Here is a 20,000-nt window from a genome sequence, read left to right on the forward strand (position 1 = left end):
CCCGTGGAGACCTTGTGGGCATGGGTCAGTGCAAATCGCACCTCTCCAGCCGTGTCGACATTCACAACGACCGCTCGCGTGACTGCAGTTGAAGGTGTTCGATTTTTTGCATAGACAAGAGTGACTGCAATCTTGACCGAATGTCCACCCGGAGCAGCGATACTCGCATCTAAAACACAACTGTTATACCGTACTAGCTGATTCAAGTATTTTTACTCCACTCACGATTTTCCGTAATATCCGGAAGGACAAGTACAAACTCCAGTAACGCGGTTACATGATGCTCCATTCTTGCACGTACAGGAGGAACACCCTAGGCCATATGTTCCTGTTGGACATGCCTGATCGCAGTTTGTTCCCTGCCATCCAGCCGTGCAGGTACAAGCTCCTGTACCCGAGTTGCATGAAGCTCCGTTTCGGCATGAGCACCTCTGAGCGCAATTCGCTCCAAAGCGGTCACCACTGCATCCTAAATACAAAAGTGTAGAATAACTTTCGATACAGAAGGCTGAACAAATAAAAGAAGGCAGAGACAAGATCAACAGGAAAGGAAAGATACTTCGCGAAAACACTACAAAACTCAAGAGCATTAGGATCAGTAAGATCAACAACTCTAGACAAACAATAAAAAATTATAAAACAATAAACCGTAGCCTTAGAAATATAAAACAGATTATTAGTTCCCAAAACCCAAAAGATCTGATTTCTACATTTATCGAAGGCAGTTTATCTAAATCAGTGTAAGCAAAGCAATTCTAGAATAATTTTGCTATCACTAAAAAATTTACGTATGTTTCGGTTTACGTCAATCTGCCATTTTATATAAGGTATTACATGTGATTGAATCTTGTCAGCTCATCTCAAAGTGCAATACTTCTCTACTACTTCAACAGAGACCTACACCAACTTGCATGCACTCCTCTATCTATAACTTTGTACTCCTATAGACTGCGTCTTAATTAAAGTATATGAATTTACACTAAAAATAGGGCACTCCTGACGAACTAATTGGGCATACAAAAATATCTGGTATATATCAAGCTCCAATTGTGTGTGTGTGTGTGTGTGTGTGTGTGTGTGTGTGTGTGTGTGTGTGTGTGTGTGTGTGTGTGTGTGTGTGTGTGTGTGTGTGTGTGTGTCTTTGCGATACATGGCCACGTCTTTTGTTCGTCCGCAACTGAAATCGACACGCACATTAGGCATGCACATTCACCACGCGAAGGGGAAGGTTAGCGTACAATATTTCAAAAATATTGCAAAGGGCCTCCCCTCACGAGGGAATGACCCCCGCGTCAAATTTCTCGATAACGCGAACGCCACACATTCCAGTTCATTCGAACACACGCCCACACCAGTCCTGTGCGGACTGTACGTCTTGCCGTCCTTTTACAAGCTTCAAGAAATCAAATATTTCTTGTCGACGGAACTTACTCTTCTAGCGCTTTCGTTTCTCTCCAAACTCTGACTTCATTTGCACCACATCCAATATACATGCTTTCTGCAAAAAGCGCTACACGAGGAGTGTCGATTTCAATCGAAGCAAACGCGAAGAGCAAGATTCCAATTCGGTTAGCACATCCTGGACCTCGCAAAAAAGATTGCAAGTGACGTGTCTACATACTACCAGCGTCTTTCTTCCGCCAGAACGCTACAGTATCTTGCTTGTACGAAGAACGGGTTATGTATCTGGTCAGCTATATATCTCATTGTCAGTATGCAGCTTGTGCAAAATTCTTATATAAAATAATATATCCATGCATATAGTTGCTCTGTTTCTACAAAACCAATGCCATTAAAACTTATATAGACTTAACAATAGGTCAATCTACCGAACATAATATTTTCCACATTTTCAAAAGAATTTTTATTTGCATTTTTTATTAACTTTAATCATATACGTGCCTTTTTGACATGAAGGTCCTGACCGCCCTGCTGGACACAGGCACGTAAAAGCAGCCGTACAGGTTCCACCGTTGGTAGCGCAGCCGGGATGACATTCAGCTGCAACGTTCACAAACCCAAAGATATCAGCACAACTGAAAGCATAACGATCACTCATCAGTGTACATCATGCCAAAATGCTTACGTATTGTACACGCAGATCCCGTCCATCCGGACGAGCACTGGCATCGACCCGGACTGGTACACGTTCCCGAGTTCTTGCACGTAGGCGAGCACACAGCTGCATTCAAGACACTCATACTAGTACAATTCAGTATGATTTACCCAGACAAGTGCACACTCACGTTTACATGTGTTGCCTACAGATGATTCAGAATATCCAGGACAGCAGAAGTACTTGGTTTGGTATATTATTGAGTCTATCGGTCTGTAGAAAGTTCGATACAAGATTCTAGAAATATTAAGATGATGACGTCATTCATCAATTGGTCATTACGTATGAACTCACCTTGTGAACGTGCAGGAAAACCATGACCAGATATTCCAACATAATGTACTGGACCTCACAGTGTATCTTTGTTTCAAGGTGACTGTTGTGGTCACCTGCTTGCTGCAAAATGGTCAACCAATAATTCGTTATAGTTATTTTGCTGTGCTAGCAATTATTAACGGCTAAGAAGAATGAAACCCTACCCTTGCGTTCGAAAAAATAGGCATGGCTTCCAAAAACAACAACGCTCTCTACACGAGTACTCGTCACTCGTAAATGAGATGGCTCAAGAAGTAAAAGAAATGTACTGTTTTATTTCGTCACGTAGGCAGAAATTAATAACTATCTAAATAAGAATGACGTCATCCGCTACTTCTATAATGCGGAATTGTGTATCCAGGTCACCCACACAATAACTTTCTTGAATCTTTAAAACGGTCACAACAAACACCAGTATGCTGCACATAGTTGCTCCAGATCAACAAAAAAATTGTTCTGCAAACTTACTAAAGTCTTGCCGCACTTCAACGGCTAGCAAAGGAGTAATTGTAGCGTGGCCAGATTGTGAGAGGTCACATACATGCAAGTGTGGCGTCAGCGGCAAGAGATGTATCGGTTTCTCTAGCTCCTAGCTTTCAATACTAAATCTCTAAAATCGAGGCTTCAAAAGAGTAGTAAACATACATCCAGATAAGAATCTAGAAGAGCTTTAGCACTCGCAGTATTGAGCAGATGACCACAATGGTATATCTCTATATATAACTAAGTTAAATGTTCGTAATTACGCACCTTATAGACATTTAATGGCTCAGAAGTCATGCTACCTCTTCCCTACTGCAAGTGTCGCAGCCACGCTCTAAAGACTTGGTGCACAGCTAGCTAGCAAAGTACGCCGCCATGGTAAATATAATTTGGAGCAGAATTCGTTCCGTAGAAAGGTCCTGCAATTCCACAAGCAACGAAACGGCTGCCACCAATGCAGTTGCAATATCTATTACTTATTGAACGCTGAACTACAGATCTAAGAATCTGACTACAGCTAAGCTGCATGCCTTTCGGCTTTGTCTAGGTCAGCAAAGTGTAAACTGCACAATATATAAATCTATTCCTTGTGACAAGTTCTCTTTCGATGGCTGAAGTAAGCCTTCCCCCCTTAGCTTCGCCAATGCTTTTGCTTTTCTGTTTGGTGCCAGAAAAGCCATCTCGTGATTCTTCAAACCCTTTCGGCAAAAGAGGATCAGAGAAAAGCACACAGACGGCATCGTGTGACTCTTCTAATTATTTCAGAAGATCAGCTTACAACACATTATAGAAATGCATCTTTTGGGAACGCCTACCTTACGTTTTCGACATAAATAAGAATTTATCATTCCAAACGACCGCACAAAAGCGTATCTACGTAATGGGAATATGTATGGACATGTGAAGTCAACAGAATATCCAAAACAAACTAAAGAAAGGCATCTGACGTCCGCTTTCCGAAATGACTGGGCGTTGCAATTGAGAATACGGCAACAAGTATCAATCAAGGCAGCCTATTAATGTCCATCAAACGTTAGCTGTAACTTTAAACTTGCGACGCACTTGAACTGCGCACATTCGTACCTATATCGACCAGTGCAAACGTTGGAACCAGTCTGATTGTGAGCGTATCCTGTGTAGAAAAGTGTTACGAACAAGATGATAACTGACGCTCCCTTCACTCCAGCAGGTAGACACAACGTCATGTTGTAGAATAGCAAACTTGATCCGATCGCGAAATGCTAATAAGATGCCCAGCATTCCCGTATTGTCTTAATCCGTATCCTAATTATGTAATCATCAATTAATGCATCCTGCTGTAAGAACAACATTCAAGTTAACTTCCTACAATAAAACCCACCAAGGTATTTAAAGACATTACTTACAATTATGGCAATTGCAACAAAAACAGGCATCGAAGGACTTACATTTTCAATGGGTTTCCTACACGATCAGACTCAAAAGCGGATGAAGAACTTTTCTTTAAGCGTGCAAAAATTCTACCGCAGCATGTACTCAAAACTGTATTGTACTTCTAACTACACAGTGCTGTGTGTACGCCAAATTGAATAATTGGCTGGCGTTCCTTTGTAATACGGGACACTGCGACACTTCCTGCTTTGAGTGACCGCTCGATAATATTCCGAATCTGGTGCCTCCGTAGTGCTGGACCATGTTGTATGGCTTCTATATAAATGGAGTATCTATTCTCTTTTTAGCCTGGCATGCAGAAGCATCTCCACTTGGGGTCTCCTGTCCTAGACTAATTTCTAGCTGCCACAACAGCTAGAGGCAAGGAGAAAGGAAGTTCGTTGACAAATTGCCTTGTTCAAAGACCTACTGCATCACAAGGTTATGTACACAATACCTAATCTATATAAGAAATTCTACTACTATCTTAGCAATTTGTGAAGATCGAACTTTGAAAGAGTGAGCATTTGACGTCACCACAGTGCTAGTGCAAGAATTTCCGTGTTATATTCTTGCATGAGTCTTCCTACTAACGACTTTACCAAAGATCTGTTGAAAGAAACATGCATACAGTCAACAGACGTACAATTCACAGGCTTGACAATACATTGTTGTAAACGTCTTTCCAACAGGTAGTTCTGGATTAGGGGATTTTCAGTTGCAAGTGGCTGAATTTCTTTTAGTTCCAACTCAAGAGAAACACAATCTTAATTTGTCATTTATTTCAAGTAAACAACGTATACGTAGAGATCAATCGAGGTAACAATCTCTAGCTAGCAGATAAATTACATACTGCACTGAGGCTGTACATTCAACTACGTGTATCTGCTATTTTGTTCAATGTAGGAAAGATCATTACTTAGTTTGTACACTTTCCTTGTTTTTATAAGATCGTTCAAGTTTCCTGAAATGGCACCTGTCACTTTCGTGACTCTCAATGCATGTGGAGACCGTCCATCTTCAGAATTGCATTGTCTATTGATTGCAGAAAATAAGACAAACGTCACTAATGAACTTGGTGTTAATAAAAAATAGAAATTATACATTAGTAAAACATACAATCCAGGAGGTCCTTACGATTTCGCCTTTCAGATACACAATATGACGACTTCTGCCAGATGAGTCGAATACATTAGCTACATGTTTTAGCAAGTTGGTATGCAGCTCAATTTCGTTCTAAAGGATTTTGATTAGAATGGAGACCCTCTTATTTGCCTGAAAGAAGAACCAGTGTTGACCACTAGTCAACACGTAACTGTAACAGTATACTGCAAGGTGTGAAGTCAGCAGAACACAAAGAAGGAATCAGCATTGACATTTGGTATCTCTATCTATTATTAGGATTATCTAATTTGTACTCTTTAGCAATAAAACTATCAAAAATTATAGAAACCTTAGATCTTCAGTATATTTCAATTATTTAAGTTAAAGTACGTTGTAATAAATGACCTCCTAGCTGCATGCATGTTACTTGGTTTGTTGTTTGTATGTTTGTTTGTCTATCTCTATCATGTCTGCTAGCTCTTCAATCTCCTTATAACTGCAAAACCACCGGCTTAGTCTAAACTACGAGTTTCCTAAACAAAGATCTACTACTCTACGCACAGTAAGTCTTGAAACGTTCTGAGATCAAAACAAAATACTAGCGTGTCCGGGACTTTTGCTTTATCCGGGATTACCTGCAGCCACCATGCAGCTAGCCAAAGAAGCCGTCCAAGGCAAAAGGTAAGCTGTCTCTGTATTCAGAAAATATGTATATATACTTACAAAATTGTTGAGCCATGCACGTCGTTCGGCGTCGACCCTATCAGTTGTGAAGATTCCTCCCCCCGTCTCTATCTATATTGGAGACAGCTAAGGTCTCCGTAAGGCTTAGGACCAACGCTGACAATCCACATGGCGCTTGGCGAGAGGCATTGACAATGGCGCAACTCCGGGACCAGACACCAAGGTCCATGTACTGCTGCAGGATGTTACTGCCAAGCCAGTGGTCCTGTAGCAACGTCCAGACGCAACGTTCTATAAAATACGTTGTACTCCTGTCTAGACGTATCCGTGCTATACTGTACTCTCTCGTTTATTATAATCCAAGCAGGCACTGGTCTAAAGGACACACTCGAACGATCAACTGATCAAGCCTTACGCAAGTGCTACGTACACCAAGTGGTGAACTTGGACTAAGCTCTATATAAGTAGACGATACACCGTACTACACAATGCACGTACTACACGGTACACGATCAATACTACGCTGGTCTAGCAAATTCACAAGTTATCTAGGCGCTACCTAATGACGTCAACTAACGTACGCTAAGTAACTAGTGCTCTACACAGTTGCTACAGTCCTACCACTCCCAGTCAATGATGAAGTACATATTTATACTCATGAGTCGAGAGAAGCAATTCCGTGCGACTTCCTAGTCTAAGGAAATTACGCCTGTGCCCTGCCATGAGTACTTGGACCCACAACCAAAAGGCCCCTACTGTTTTCAAATGTAACTCGTTAGCCAGTTGAGCTACAGATGCACTCACGCACTCTCTCTCTCTCTCTCTCTCTCTCTCTCTCTCTCTCTCACACACACACACACACACACACACACACACACACACACTACCAATGCGCCTCTCCAGACCTCTCAACAACAAAAGCGTTATATTTCAATGTTTTAGCTAAAGACTACCAGCTGTGAACGACGAGCACAACGATTCGTCACGCTGCTATAAAAAATCACTTGGAAATATAGAGTACCTAATAAAAGTACATGACTCGTGTAAGTAAATTCATGTTCTAACAACTCACATTGCGCACATAAATCAACAGTAACACGAAACACCAATTGAATAGACAACTATCCATCATTCATCATCCAGACGCGCTTTATCTGAAGTCAAATAACACTGATTCGCATACTTCTGATCTGGTGACAAGGTGTTCTGCTGCTCATTGAGGCTAGAACGTCAAATTGTCAATATGAAATCAGTTTTAATCTGCACTCATGGGCCTAAACTATTTAATTGCTTGATGCACGTTTTATCCGGGAATGTTGCAAGTTTTCTCGGCAAACCCCAAATGATTAGCGTTACCTAACATACTGTAGCCAGTCACTACTGGAGAGTGCGAGAGATCTGTATTAGTTCCAACCCCCTAAAGTCTTGTTTCTAGTCTATGAAAGACTCAGTAACCAAGTGTTAGTGCACATTGAAATCTACTATTCCATGCCAGTTGATCTAAGTGGTGTAGTCAGGTTTGTACACAAACCATAATTTTGAATGTCAAACGTTAGAAACGTTAGTGTGTCCATGCATTTCATCTTGCAGTACTGATACACGATAAAATATTGTAACCATAGCAAACATAATCGACTACTCAGTTCTGAAGTATACAAAACATTGAATAGCTAGAAAGCTATTCGTAGGAACATAGAGCATCTATGCTGAATACTGTTACAACACTAAGGTTAGTCACACCAAAAATGTATTAATCAATTAATTAAAAGAAAAGTACAAAATACTTGAAATAATTCCATAATTAAATAATTAAATTAACTAATATAATAAACGCACTATTGGTCTAATAGACAATAAAACCATAAATATGCAAATACATAGAAACAATTATAATAAAATTGACATATGGTACATAAAAATTCAAGAAACATTCTTGAAAACTCAAAAGTTACAGTCTATCAACTACGCCAGGAAAGTAACTTACGTGTCATTACGATTAATAAAAATTATATATCCAATTTCGTACAAAATTTTTGTGCAAGCTATTGCGTTGACACTTGATCGTCACGCCTGTTTCCATAACTCACTCAGCTCAGATAACTGAACGTATCCATCATCTATGTTTAATCAAAGTTTGGCAGTACTTCCCATACCTGATGGTGCACGAACCCTTTTTTCGTCTAATTACGAGCACCAGTATTATAGTCAACATCACAAGAATCACGCTTCCAACACCTGCCCATCTACGAGTTGACTCGTTTGTCTTTGATTGCTCCTCCTTCGATCCTGTTGAGATTGTAGCTAAAGTATAAAGCAAATAGTTTTTAGATGTGAATGTTTGTACGTGTGTATGAATCGCCGGCACATTACCTGTCTCTTGACAGTTCTCCCCGACAAAGCAAACAGGACATCTAGACATACATAACAATCTGACAGTCTCGCGTAGCCAGACCCTACCACCGCGTTGTACCCAAAAGCATGACGTGGAGCTGGAGTCTAGCTACGCGATGTATGTGGAGGAAGTACCTACTTGTAGCAATAGTATACCTGCAATTTCCCGTATAACGATCACATAATCCGCCGTTCAGGCATTTGCAGTTGAATTCGCAGTTTGGCCCAAAGAGACCCTGCGGGCATGAGTCCGTGCAAAACGCACCTCTCCAGCCGTGTCGACACTCACAACGACCGTTCACGTGACCGCATTTGAAAGAGTTCCATTTCTTGCATAGACAAGAGTGGCTGCAATTGTAACCAAACGTCCACTTGGGACAGATACGATTACATCTAAAACACAATTGCTATTGATACTGCTTAAAATAGATTTTTAGTAAATTTTTCATATTTATTTCCCGTTTTAATCTGCTAGGAAAGAACTAATAATTAGCATGAAACCATAGGCGTCCAACGAAATTAGGCGTGTCTTCCAAAACAACAACAATCTACACGAGTTTATTGTATTCGTCACTCATAAAGGAGATCGCTCAAGAAGTTATGGAAGAAACTGGTTTAGAACTAGAGTTCCTTGTTCCGTACCTTTAGATCACATGTGATTGCAACATCACTTGTTGAAGTCGTTCGGTTGCAACTCTGCAGCCGCCAGATTGCAAGCATATCTTGCAAGGGTGTAGGCTAGCTTGAAGCCTATCAAGGTCGTGACTACTATATAGTATCCATCGGCAAAACTGTACACATACAAAGCCATTTAAAAATAATCTATTAAATCTGGGTGTGTGAATGCAGACATACCTACGACTGCTGCAGTCATTGGGACCGGTGGGAAGGCCAGCGCATTGCGCGCAGAGAACCGACAACAAAACGACCACAACCGCTTCCTTCGAATATTTCATGGTTATGACTCTCTTACTCCCTGTGCAGGAAATTTGTACGTATGTATACGCCCCAGTACATCCTGTTTGTCTGCAAATTGTAACCCTTACGGTCCGGAAGTCCGGCCACTAGATCACGTGTTGAATTTTCCCCCATTTTTCCAATTTATGTGATGACGTTCGACCATTTACAATTACGCAACGACCGCTCATAATTCATAATCCGCAGCAAAAAAAATATCTAGAAATTCGTAGAAAGAACTCACAGAAACGAAACTCACATGTCTGTAGACATTGACTACACATGCATCTACTGACGGCACACCTGACCCAGTCTGATCACATAGCTGCTTGTGCAACAATTAGATTTGCAATTAATTAACGTATGTACCATACGGTACGTCCAGAACATTTCTTCAGGTAGACCCACCAGAACATTTCTTCCCGTGCCCTGCCCGCGTCAAACTCTACTGCAACACGCACTCAAAACTGACTTGCACTTACCTATAAAATTGATTAACCACACAGTGCTGTCTTTAGACGACGTTGGAAAGTTGGTTGACGTTCCTTGATGATACGGGACACTACAGCACTTTCTCTGTTACGACCGCAAGTTCGCGTACTCAGATTCTGTTGTCGCTGGATCATGTTGTATGAGTTTTACGGAGTCTCTCTTCTTCTCTTTAGACTGGCAATAGTATCTCCACTTGGGGTCTCCTCCCATAGACTAGCGCATGCCTCAACAGGACAAGCAAAACGGGAAGTGACGAAGGAGATCGATGCCAAATTGACTTGTTCAAAGATCTACTGCATCACAAGCTGTGGTACACACTAGATATGAAATTCTACTAGTCTAGTACTTTGTGAAGAGCGTGAGCATTTGACCTCTCCAGATTATACTTCAGGAAGTTCCGTGTTCTATGAGTCTTCCTACTAGCAACCTCACCAAGGAACCATTCTTGCACAGTTGTAAATGAGACTCTATAGACTTGATGACTGTTGTAAACATCTTTTACAACAGGTGGTTTCGGACTAAAGGACTTACAATTGCAAATGACAGCATTTGCTCTTGTTCCAAACTCAAGAAGAAACAAACTTTAATTAGTTTGTCATTTATTCCAAGTAAGCAACTTACACGAAGAGATCAATAATTGAGGTATCCACCTCTAGCAGATAAGTTACGTACAGCCCTGACAGTGTACATTCATCTACTTGTATCTGCTATTTTGTTCAATGTAGGCAAGATTATCACTTACTTAGTTGGTACCTTCAATGTTTCCGTATAATCTGCCGAGTTTTCTGACTTGGCACCTGTCACTCTCTTCAAAACTCTCAAAGAATGTCGAGGCAATCAAACTTCCCAGTGGTATTGTCCAATGATTGGAGGAAGTATGATGCCATAAATGAGACAATTTTTCACTATATTCTTTACTAATAAACTCGGTTTTCAATAAATTATAGGAAAAGTGCTCACTAGTGAAACATACAATCTAGGAGATCCTTATGATATTGAATTTCAGGTATACAATGTGACATCCTTTGCCAGATGAGTTGAATCTATTAGATGTGTTCTTGCAGCTTGATTTGCAGATGAATTTCGTTTTAAAGGCCTTTGATCAGAATGAAGATCATATTTGCTTGAAGGGAGAACCGGTGTAGAGCTATAGTCACTAACAGCTAGAACTCTGAAGGTGTGAAGGACATGGAGGAAACAGTATTGACATTAATAGTGATAGCTGTAGTTTTATTGTCTAGCTAGAAAAGAACTATCACAATCATAGAAAACCTAGTCGCAGCTCTCTAGACTTCATTGAGTTATACCCTTTATATTTAATTAATTAAAAGACTGAGTATGCGATATATCTTTAGTATATTTCAAAGCACATTGTAATAAATGACCTCCTAAATGTCTCTAGTTGTCTGTTAGTGTATGTTTTGTATGTTTGTTTATCTAGTTCTCTATCTATCTGTCTATCTGTCTGTTTTCTTTCTGTCTTAAATAATTTTCAAACTAAACCATTCAGAAAGTAGACTACTACCCAGTCTGAATTTCCTACAAATAGATCCAACCCAGCAAAACTATACAACTAACCTGCAGACAAAAAGTCTTGAAACTTTCCAAGTGTGACAACAATATCACAGTGAGCATACGGGACATTCTTAACACATCCGGGATTGATTGCAGAAACATTTTGAGTATCCCGAATTGAAAAAGCTACTCTCATGGCCAAGGTCAAAGCGACTACCTAAGCGGTCTCACGCAAATATACTCAGAAAATAGTACATTGTTACGTTTCTGATGACTTAGCTGAGATCAGATACTGCTGTAATTAAGTAAAACGCGCACGCACCCACACGCGCGCACATGCACACGTCCACTCACACACTATTCTAGTTAAGTACTTAATCAACGCTTTTTATCTCTCGGCAATGTACATGTATGTGAGCAACAATTGAAATTTTGAAAAGAAAATCTAGATTCTAACTACTGAATTCTGCATTAATTCTAGAGTGTTTCTAACTAGCCTACTGACTCACATAAATCAAACAGTCACATACCATACACATCCATGCACTCCTACAATATGACCTTCGTCTATATCATTCATCATCCTGACGCTTAGCATCTATAGTGTCATACAATGGCTCATCCGTGGTCAGACAATCAGCAACGACTTTAGATGGAGCTGAACCAAAATTGAGATTGTCATAGTTATGCATTTTTGTCAACGGTTTATCATAATGCGGCTGCTCATCCGGATTTGGAGTTAGCGGTCCTTTCTCTGTGACGTCAGTGGGATATTCGTAGTCGTTATTGTTGGTGCAGTTCCTCATCAGTGACCTTGGCTTACAGTAGGTATTGCTAGTTGATAAAACCCTTGAACGGTAGCTGTTGTCCACAGCTTTCTTGCAGTCATCGATCGAGTCATAGCCTATATCAACACATCACTTTCATTAAGCAATAAACTACCAATGTACGAAATCACCTGAACTTGGAGGCACTGTGGAAACAGATGAGTGTGCTGAACTAGAGTCACAACACAAACAACTTGAAAACGCACACTGTAATAACTAACCCAAGAAAGATCTACATGCTATATACGCGTCTACATCCACACACGCGCACGTACGCACGCACGCATACCCACATGTAAACACCAGCACACGCACACACACTCGCACACACAACCTCACACACACACACACACACACACACACACACACACACACACACACACACACAAACACAAAAAGAAACACAAATACAAACACACACACAATGACAATCACAATCACAACGACACACGCACGCACGCACGCACGCACGCACACACACACACACACACTCACAGACACACACACACACACACACACACACACACACACACACACACACACACACACACACACACACACACACACACACACACACAAACACAAAAACACACACACACACAGTGGAAACAATGGACAAATGTTAAGCCCTCCACGTCTTTCGACGTCGACCTTGACTTCAGTTGCGAAGATAGCTCACCTTGCCTCTAGAGACAGGGCCTCCAAGCGCTATGTGGAGTCTAGCGGCCAACGCTACAATCTACCTGGAGCTTGGCCAGAGTCATCCAGGGGTACTGAGAATGACGCAGCTCTGGGAAGGGACACCAAAGCCCACACATACCCGTCTGCTGCATGATGTTGCTGCCAACCCAACGGTCTTGTCCACCTCAGTCAATGACCAGGTAGTCATTTATACTCCTGAGTCGAGAGAAGCAACTGTGGGTGACTTTCATGCTCAAGGAAACTGCGACAATGTCGCCTCCACAAGGATCGAACCTTCAACCATCATCGTGGAATACAAGATCACGAATGTCATCACGAATGCTCTGACATCTGCTCCAACGAGCCACACACGCACGCACACACACACACACACACACACACACACACACATCACAATCACAATCACAATCACAATCACAATCACAATCACAATCACAATCACAACGACACACACACACACACACACACACTGTATACGGTTTAGAGATTGTACATTCAATATTCAAAATTTCTTGCAAGCTTACTGTATCGACACTTGTCCGTCAAGGTTGTTTTCAAAGCTCACACTGCAGAGATAACCCAGCATATCGCCATCATTTTTAACTCATCTAGAGTGTAACAGTCTACATATACCTCATGGCGTCCGAACGCTTTCGTAGTCGTCGTCGTACTACTATCACCAGTATGATAAACAGGATCACAAGAATCACGGCTGCAGCACCTCCAACACCTCCCCACACACCAACACCGATTGTAGATTCGTTTGTCTTTGATTGCTCATCCGTCGACTCTCCTGAGATTACAACTAGAAATATATATAAAGTTTGCTAGATGAAAATGTTTCTACATGTATAACTTACGCACTTATCGTTTCTTCACAATTCTCACCGACCCAAGACTGACCATCAGGACAAACGCAAATTCCCGTTTCCGGATTACATATTCCGTCCGGACACTCCTCACTGCACGTTAGAGTACATCCAATGCCATAGAATCCGACATCGCACTCTACAGTGGTATACATTCAGATTTCTGTTAAGTTAGCGATTGCGAAGTATATGAGACCGTGCATACCGTTTTCACAATTGTGACCTGTGCGTCCACTAGGACATCTGCAGCCAGATTTTTTGTCACACACTGCATCTACGTGCTCACATTGGCAAGCTTGACATCCCACTCCAAATGTACCGTCTGGACATTCTAAAAGGAAAAGTTAGATGTCAAATAGTAATGTGCTAAAGTTAGCTTACCTTGATCGCACTTTTCTCCTGTCATTCCAGCAGCACAGAGGCAACGACCGTTGGTGGGATCACAAGAGGAATTGCAGTCACATCGTTCGAAGCAATGTGGACCATAGTAACCACTCGGACAAACTGCAACGTATAGTTACACTTTTTGACTAATAAGTTCAACTATGCTGTTTGTGCGTGCGTGCGTGCGTGCGTGCGTGTTTGAGTGTGTGTGTGTGTGTTTGCGCGCGCGCGCGCGTGTGCAGATATATTTAGATATCAGTAATACCCTGATCACAACGGTTTCCAGTCCAACCAGGAAGACAAAAGCACGTGCCATTGTGAGGATCACAATTTGAGAACTTGCAATCGCACTCTCTCTCACAGTTGCGACCATAATACCCAGTTTGACAACCTAATACGAATTACAAATTTACACTTACATAACTTTCTATTTAAATTCAGATATTTCTATATGCAGATACATATACATTGATCTATAAATTTATAGCCTTGGCGCTAGACCACATTTTTGCACGTAGGGTGGCTGGAAGAGCGGGTAATAGGGCGAAAAAAGTTGAGTAGACCTCTTTTCTCTCCACATTCTCAAGCTACCTTACCGCCACATTACGTGTAAAAAGCGGTTTGACAATGAGGCTAATAAATTTATAGATTATATCTCTATATTTATTTATATCAACAAAACTTACTTTGATTACAATGAGTTCCGGTCCAACCTTCTGGACACAAGCAAGTGCCATTCTTTGCATCACAGTAGTCAAACTTGCAATCACAGTGTTGTTTACAATCTCGACCAAACATGCCTTTCTGGCACGCTATATTAAATCGTTAACAAACAGAAAGGAAAGTACCTTTACGTAAGCACACCCGACCCTGACAGGTATATGTCTAACGTTGTGAACATGTGCTGCCTGTCCAGCCGTTGGTACAGTAACAGTCTCCAAGTTCATGATTGCAAGTGGCTTCATTGTTACATGTACAGTCACTACTACAGCCATAGCCCCACATCCCGGGTGAGCATGGTTCAGAACACATAGATCCTGAAGTAAAGAGAGCAACAAGTTCAGTTCTTGATAAAGTGTGATTGCGCGTGTGTGTGTATATGTGTGTGTGTGTGTGTGTGTGTGTGTGTGTGTGTGTGTGTGTGAGAGAGAGAGAGAGAGAGAGAGAGAGTGTGTGTGTGTGTGTGTGTGTGTGTGTGTGTGCGCGCGCGGGCGTGTGATCGCGTTGTAGCTCAATTGGTTAGAGAGTGCATTTGGAGTATGGAAACATCCGGGTTGCAAGTTCAAGTTACAGAGATGGCGAGCTATAGCATAGTTGCTTTAATTAAGCAAGAAACTTACACACAATTGCTTCTTTCAAATCAGGAGTCTTACTAAGTACCTGGTCTTTGAATTGGGTGGACAAGACCGCTGGCTTGGCACTAACATCATGCACCCCGGCGTAGGAAACGGGAGTGGGGGCTGCAGTCACCTCGCTCACTTTATGAATTGAATTTACTGTGCTCTTGATTTATAAATTTCTTTACGGTCTGGCAAGCGAGCAGTTTTTGCCCACACGCGATGATATCCACAGAACACCCCACACCCCACCCCTCGTGAATATCTTCCTACGCCGCTGATACAGCAGACGGGCAAATGTGGCTCTTGGTGTCCAGTCCCTAAGCTGCACCATAGTCAGTGCCTCTGGATGACTTTGGCCAAGCTCCAACTCGATTGTACTGCTGGCACTTAAGCCTCATCCAAGCGCATTGAAGCCCAGTATACATAACTAGAGGCAGGGGGAGCTTTTTTCGTAACTGATCCCAGGTCGACGTCAGACGACGTGGAGGGCTTAACATTTGTACATTGTGTGTGTGTGTGTGTGTGTGTGTGTGTGTGTGTGTGTGTGTGTGTGTGTGTGTGTGTGTGTGTGTGTGTGTGTGTGTGTGTGTGTGTGTGTGTGTGTGTGTTGTAAGTGTTTAAGTGTGTTTGTACTATTACCCATCCAGCCGGGTTTGCAGTGACACGTCCCGTCTACGTTGCTGCAGCTCTCAGTATTATTCACATTGCACTTACAGTGCTGTAGACAGTCTTCCCCAAATCTAAGTCCCTGCAATTTGTCATCACAAATTACCACAAACATTGACATTATATGCAACACACACACACACACACACACACACACACACACACACACACACACACACACACACACACAAACACACACACACGCACGCACGCACGCACGCACACACACACACACACACACACACGCACGCGCGCGCACACACACACACACACACACACACACACACACACACACACACACACACACACATGCACGCACACACAAAAAGCAACAGCAACAACGACAATAAACGAAAACAACAAAAATTAATATACAATACAAAGAAACTTACACAACACCACTGGCATCAAGTTACAATATAACTGACCGAACATGGCTCAGAACAATTGTCTCCCAACCATCCATCAGTACACGTGCATGACCCATCAACATGATCACAAGCGGCTCCATTAAGACACAAACATTGTCGACGGCAGCGGTCACCGTAAAAGCCATTGTCACACGTCAGTTCACAAAATGAACCACGCCATCCGTCCAAGCAAAAACACGACCCATCAACAGAGGAGCAAACAGCGTCATTCCTGCATCTGCACGACTCTCTGCAGTAGAAACCATACGTTCCATACGGGCACAGTTGATTACATCTATTATACACAAATGTGACATTTCGTCTAGAACTTTCTTTGGAATCGTGTCTTACATTGTGCCATTGTATCCATTAGCGCAGATGCATGATCCGTCCACTGGGTTACAGTGTGCACCGTTCTGACACTGACACTGACCGAGGCATTCGTCGCCAAACGTTCCATTCTGGCAATGTGTATCACACGACGGCTGTGCCCAACCATCCATGCACTTGCATACGCCACTAGACTGATTACACCTGCAATGATCAATAACCAATGACATCATATATACTAAATGCGAAGAAAAGACGAGTTCAATTACATCTATTAAGTCATATACTATAGAAAGAGTTGACCATACTGCAGACTATATATACATCTATATATATATATATATATATATATATATATATATATATATATATAAGCTTGAATTCATAGCGCCATACCGCGTCAAAACCCTTAGCAGTAGATCTTATTTCAGCATCTGATGGCAGCGGCTAATATATAAATACTACGTATACTCATGATGGCATGTCCACTGATAACAGTGATGACTCTCTTTAGTGTCCTCTGTGTCTCTGGTGGGATTTAACACCTGCTTTTGAACGGCATTCCTTTCCACAAGATTGACAAACAAATGACTTGTTGGTAGGAACAATTTGTTCTTTCCGTTTCTGACGTTGAGCTTGAAGATGTCTAATACGATTTTCTTCAAACTGTTGAAGTGATGAATGGCAGAGAGATCTCCAGTTTGTTCTATCACTGGATAGTTTCTCAAAATGCAGGAAGTCAATCCCACAAGATTTCATATTACCCTTGATAAAATCTTTATAACGTAATTTAAGACCACCTTGATGACGATGGTCCTGTTCCAGTTGACCAAAAGGAGTTGTTTGGGAATTTTATCATTAGGCATTCGAGACATGTGACCAGCCCAGCGAAACTGGCATTTCATAACAAAAGATTCAATGCCACTGATGTTACAACGAGATAACACTTCTGTGTTGGGTATATAGTCAGTCCACTGGATTCCACATATGCGACGAAGACATCGCAGATGAAACTCTCCAAACTTTTGAGGTTACTACGAAGAATGGTCCATGAATCGCATCCGTACAATAGAACTGATAAGACTACTGCTTTGTAAACTGCAACCTTCGTGGTCAGTTTGATTTTATGCCTTTGCCAGAGTCTGTTGTACAATTTACCAAAAGCAGCACTGGCCTTTGATATCCTATGAGAGACATCTGCATCAACAGTCGCATTATTCGAAAGCAAACTACCCAAATACTTGAAATTGCTGACATAAGACATTGGGTGATCACCAATCATAACTGGAGGAGGGTTATAGTTTGAGCCTGGACGTGGTTGAAAGAGCACTTCTGTCTTTTTCAAGCTGATACTCAAGCCAAAACGTTTAGTTGATCTGTCTAAACAGTTGACAATGTGTTGAATGTCTTCATATGTGTGACCAACTAATGCGCAATCGTCAGCAAACAAGAGTTCTCTCAGTAGACTCTTAGAAACCTTTGTTTTGGCTTGTAAGCGCCTGAGATTGAATACACCTCCAGTAGTTCTAAACTCAACTCGAACACCCTCTCGGATGTTCTTGAAGGCATCATTTAAAACCACGGAAAACAAAATGCTAAAAAGAGTAGGTGCTAGAACTCAGCCCTGTTTAACTCCGTTGTTTACTGCAAACATTTCTGACTTTGACCCATCCTCGACAACACAAGCCATCATACCAGTATGAAAGGCTTTGATTAGATTCACAATCTTTACCGGGCAGCCAAGCCTCAAAAGGACTTTCCAAGAGCCAGTTCTATCAACCGAGTCAAACGCTTTGACCAAGTCAATAAAGACCATAAATAGATCCATGTGCTGTTCACGACACTTTTCTTGAAGCTGCCTGTCTGAAAAGATCATGTCGGACGTACCACGACCAGAACGAAAACCACATTGGCTTTCAGGAAGGATACTCTCTGAAAAGTTTGAGACAAGACGATCAAGAAGAACTCTGGCCATAATTTTGCCAGCAACAGACAACAAAGAGATCTCACGGTGATTGTTGCAGTCAGATTGACTACCTTTTTTCTTGTATAGATGGATTATGTTGGCATCTTTAAAGTTCTGGGGTACATCTTCGAGTTCCCAGCATAGACGAATGAAATCACCTAGTTTGAACAACAGCAGTTCTCCTCCATGTTGAAAAATTTTAGCAGGTAGGCCATCAGCACCAGGAGATCTATTCCTTGACATTTTCCTGATAGCTTTATTTATCTCATTGTTAGATGGTGGTTCACAAGCTACAACTAGATCAGGCTGTTCATCAATGCTGTCATTAGCTTCTTGTGAAATAAATGTTGGATGATTCAAGATACTTGCAAAATACTGACCCCAACGAGTCAAAATTTCTCGTCGTCCATAGAGAAGCCTGGAGTTGTCAACAGATTGTAGAGGTGCGATTGTCTTTACTCTTGGCCCAAACACCTCTTTTAGGCCTTGATAGAAGCCACTAGAGTTATGCTGGTCAGCAGCTAACTGAAGCTGTTCTGCCTTCTGTAACCACCATTTGTTCTTCATCACAGAGAGCCTAGCTCTTGCTGCTTTTCTTGCATGATGGTAGGCATCAGCAGTGCTTTGATTGCGTTTATCTGATCACCAGACATGATGCAAGCGATGCATATCATCATGGAGATGGCTGATGACAGTGTCATTTTGATCAAACCAATCCTGGTGCTTCCTATTAGGCTTGCCAAGTAGTTCATAAGAACCGTTGTGAACAACTGAGTGTAAACTTGACCATAATGCATCCAGGTTGCTGGCTGAATCATAAGATGGAATATACAATTCTTGCAGCTTTGTAGTGAGTTCGTTTTTCAGCCGAAGACTGGTAGAGGGATCATTTAGCTGGCTGATATTCAATTTTCTAAATCTCTGGCAAGACTGGTGAGAAACAGTTTTCTTGACAGAAAGTGAAAGCTTACTACGCACCAATCGATGGTCAGAAAAGACTGAGACAGAATCTCCCCGCATGACTCTAGTGTGACGAACA

At 41.8% G+C, this 20,000-nt stretch overlaps 3 protein-coding genes and 1 long non-coding RNA gene across 6 annotated transcripts in view; 1 reads left to right on the top strand and 3 right to left on the bottom strand.

Annotated features, from left to right (window-relative positions):
- The window catches only part of LOC134180800 (multiple epidermal growth factor-like domains protein 10), a 12,176-nt gene extending 8,057 nt beyond the window's left edge, over positions 1-4,119 (bottom strand). The window contains exons 1-7 of the mRNA XM_062647986.1: positions 3,998-4,119; positions 2,087-2,182; positions 1,926-2,036; positions 535-613; positions 342-469; positions 226-290; positions 1-169 (exon numbers count right to left, since the gene is read on the bottom strand). The exon at positions 1-169 is cut by the window's left edge and continues 68 nt beyond it. Coding sequence (XP_062503970.1) covers positions 1-169; positions 226-290; positions 342-469; positions 535-613; positions 1,926-2,036; positions 2,087-2,182; positions 3,998-4,119 — 770 coding nt within the window. The remainder of the gene's footprint in view (positions 170-225; positions 291-341; positions 470-534; positions 614-1,925; positions 2,037-2,086; positions 2,183-3,997) is intronic.
- A 2,899-nt stretch (positions 4,120-7,018) lies between these two features.
- On the bottom strand, positions 7,019-9,459 carry LOC134180802 (multiple epidermal growth factor-like domains protein 10). The gene is made up of 6 exons (XM_062647987.1): positions 9,359-9,459; positions 9,175-9,294; positions 8,660-8,896; positions 8,483-8,523; positions 8,266-8,413; positions 7,019-7,334 (listed from the first exon to the last, which is right to left on the bottom strand). The coding sequence occupies exons 1-6, from the start codon at positions 9,457-9,459 to the stop codon at positions 7,241-7,243; spliced, it is 741 nt and encodes a 246-aa protein (XP_062503971.1). The 3' UTR covers positions 7,019-7,240.
- A 572-nt stretch (positions 9,460-10,031) lies between these two features.
- On the top strand, positions 10,032-11,448 carry LOC134181169 (uncharacterized). 3 transcript variants are annotated; one of them, XR_009970097.1, is made up of 6 exons: positions 10,032-10,057; positions 10,126-10,262; positions 10,332-10,407; positions 10,460-10,827; positions 10,900-10,958; positions 11,017-11,448. It is a non-coding gene; the product is annotated as an uncharacterized LOC134181169 (long non-coding RNA). The 3 variants fall into 3 exon arrangements; XR_009970096.1 differs by having other exon boundaries at positions 10,037-10,262; positions 10,460-10,615; positions 10,678-10,827; XR_009970095.1 differs by having other exon boundaries at positions 10,037-10,262.
- A 387-nt stretch (positions 11,449-11,835) lies between these two features.
- LOC134180803 (multiple epidermal growth factor-like domains protein 10) overlaps positions 11,836-20,000 on the bottom strand; it is a 17,068-nt gene continuing 8,903 nt past the window's right edge. Inside the window, exons 11-25 of the mRNA XM_062647988.1 lie at positions 19,702-20,000; positions 18,657-19,599; positions 17,017-17,199; positions 16,684-16,960; positions 16,229-16,337; positions 15,140-15,286; positions 14,936-15,061; positions 14,515-14,640; positions 14,247-14,369; positions 14,071-14,196; positions 13,861-14,004; positions 13,630-13,801; positions 13,521-13,562; positions 12,426-12,466; positions 11,836-12,371 (exon numbers count right to left, since the gene is read on the bottom strand). The exon at positions 19,702-20,000 is cut by the window's right edge and continues 832 nt beyond it. Coding sequence (XP_062503972.1) covers positions 12,040-12,371; positions 12,426-12,466; positions 13,521-13,562; positions 13,630-13,801; positions 13,861-14,004; positions 14,071-14,196; positions 14,247-14,369; positions 14,515-14,640; positions 14,936-15,061; positions 15,140-15,286; positions 16,229-16,337; positions 16,684-16,960; positions 17,017-17,199; positions 18,657-19,599; positions 19,702-20,000 — 3,190 coding nt within the window. The 3' untranslated portion in view covers positions 11,836-12,039. The remainder of the gene's footprint in view (positions 12,372-12,425; positions 12,467-13,520; positions 13,563-13,629; positions 13,802-13,860; positions 14,005-14,070; positions 14,197-14,246; positions 14,370-14,514; positions 14,641-14,935; positions 15,062-15,139; positions 15,287-16,228; positions 16,338-16,683; positions 16,961-17,016; positions 17,200-18,656; positions 19,600-19,701) is intronic.

Source organism: Corticium candelabrum, chromosome 6 (assembly GCF_963422355.1).
Source record: "Corticium candelabrum chromosome 6, ooCorCand1.1, whole genome shotgun sequence".
In the NCBI taxonomy this organism is placed as follows: domain Eukaryota; kingdom Metazoa; phylum Porifera; class Homoscleromorpha; order Homosclerophorida; family Plakinidae; genus Corticium; species Corticium candelabrum.